At 47.4% G+C, this 2,133-nt stretch overlaps 1 protein-coding gene across 1 annotated transcript in view; it reads right to left on the bottom strand.

Moving 5' to 3' along the window:
* Positions 1-2,133, bottom strand: part of LOC109924865 (MAP/microtubule affinity-regulating kinase 4-like) — a 21,161-nt gene that overhangs the window by 16,085 nt on the left and 2,943 nt on the right. Inside the window, exon 2 of the mRNA XM_048618209.1 lies at positions 162-216. Coding sequence (XP_048474166.1) covers positions 162-216 — 55 coding nt within the window. The remainder of the gene's footprint in view (positions 1-161; positions 217-2,133) is intronic.

Below are 2,133 nucleotides of genomic sequence, written 5' to 3'. Positions count from 1 at the left end.
CCTGCACATCCCTGGGCACTATGGGTAATTTAGCATGGCCAATCCACCCTAACCTGCACATCCCTGGGCACTATGGGTAATTTAGCATGGCTAATCCACCCTAACCCGCACACCCCCGGGCACTATGGGACAGTAGTGGAAGACTGTAAGTGAAAACTCACCTTTGGGCGACCCTGTGGTTCTGAATGACCTCCAGTGACTCCCCTGTCAAAGTGTCTGAGGGGGCAAAAGGACAGAACCAGGACAAGGACCTCTGACACTGGGAAGTGTCCCAAATTTCTCTCCCCACCTCCTGTGACAGAATCTTTTCAGTTGTATTGACTCTAGCGGGTCAGAAACTAAGACCCCTCCTCTCACCTCCCACCCCCCCGCTCCCTCACCAAACCCACACCCTGACAGAGCCTTGTGCACTTTGAACCTGCAGACAACCTCCGACTCCTTGCATCTATCCTGGGCCCTGTGTCACACACAGAGAGAGAGAGAGCGATTGAAGAGAGATACAGAGAGAGAGAGAGAGAGAATGACAGGAAGCCTGTTATTGACTGAGCAACAGCCTAGTGCTTGTTTATTAAAGGCTCATTTTCGTCAGTCCTGGGAACAAAGACTATTTTGAATGGTTGTGTTAGGTCCGTTCTGAAACCTATGTTGATTCCTGAGGTGAACACAATGCTGTTTATTGTCCAGCCTGATGTCACTGCGTGTGTCATTTATAAGGGAGTGTTGGTCTGGAGCCAGCTAAAATCGTACACTCTCCTTTGAAAGCCCTGGAGTGCCCATGGTCACTTCCTGCTGGGCCTATGGGGCTTTACTCGACCTGGTACTGAGGTCAACATGTCACGGAAGGATGTATCTGTGGCTTTTAAGCTCTAAGCTCTCTTTCTTAGAGGGTATAATTGAAACATAGAAAATAGGAGTAGGCCATTTGGCCCTTCGAGCCTGCTCTCCCATTCAATATGATCATGGCTAACCATCCAAATCAGTCCCCTCTTCCTGCTTTCTCCCCCCCATACCCTTCAATCCCTTTAGCCCTAAGAAGTAAGCAAGATAGGGCTCAGAAGAGGTTTACCAGGATGCTGCTGGGTTTGGAGGGTTTGAGTTATAAAAAAAACAGGCTGGGACTTTTCTCACTGGGGCGTAGGAAGCTGAGAGGCGACCTTATGGAGGTGGATAAAATAATGAGCGGTATCAATAGGGTTAATGGTAGGTGTCGTTTCCTTAGGGTGGGGGGATTTCAAGCCTAGGGGGCACATTTTTAAGGTGAGTGGAGAGACACTTAAAAAAGACATGAGGGACTTTTTTTTAACACAGAAGGTGGTTTGTGTATAGAATGAACTTCCAGAAGAAGTGGTGGATGTGGGTACAGTTACAACGTTTAAAAGACATTTGGATAAGTACATGAATAGGAAAGGTTTGGAGGGATAGGGGCCAGTAGCAGGCAGGTGGGAATAGTTTAGTTGGGATTATGGTCAGCATGGCCTGGTTGGACCGAAGGGTCTGTTTCTGTGCTGGATGGCTGTATGACTATCACTCTATAACTATATCCTACTCCCTCTCAAAAACTTTCAATGTTTTGGCCTCAACCACTTTCTGTGGCAGGGAATTCCACAGACTCCCCACTCTCCAGGTGAAGACATTTCTCCTCATCTCAGTCCCACCCCGTATCCTTAGACTGTGACCCCCTGGATCTGGACTCCCCCACCCCCGGTTTTCAGGAACATCCTTCCTGTGTTTACTCTGTCTAGTCCCTGTTAGAAATTTATAGGTTTCTATGAGATCCCCCTCATTCCTCTAAACTCCAGGGAATATAATCCTAACTGATTCATCGGTCAGTTCTGCCATCCCAGGAATATTTTTTTATTATTCGTTCACAGGATGAGGGCGTTGCTGGTTAAGCAGCATTTATTGCCCATCCCTAATTGCCCAGAGGGCAGTTGGGAGTCAACCACATTGCTGTGGGTCTGGAGTCACATGTAGGCCAGACCAGGTAAGGACGGCAGTTTCCTTCCTTAAAGGACATTAGTGAACCAGATGGGTTTTTCTGACAATTGGATTCATGGTCATCAGTAGATTCTTAATTCCAGATTTTTTTTTAATTGAATTCAAATTCCACCATCTGCCATGGTGGCATTCGAA

This window comes from Rhincodon typus, chromosome 39 (genome assembly GCF_021869965.1).
Source record: "Rhincodon typus isolate 14 chromosome 39, sRhiTyp1.1, whole genome shotgun sequence".
Classification (NCBI taxonomy): Eukaryota; Metazoa; Chordata; class Chondrichthyes; order Orectolobiformes; family Rhincodontidae; genus Rhincodon; species Rhincodon typus.
The sequence above is the reverse complement of the archived record's forward strand: the minus strand, read 5'-3'. Positions and strand labels throughout refer to the sequence as shown.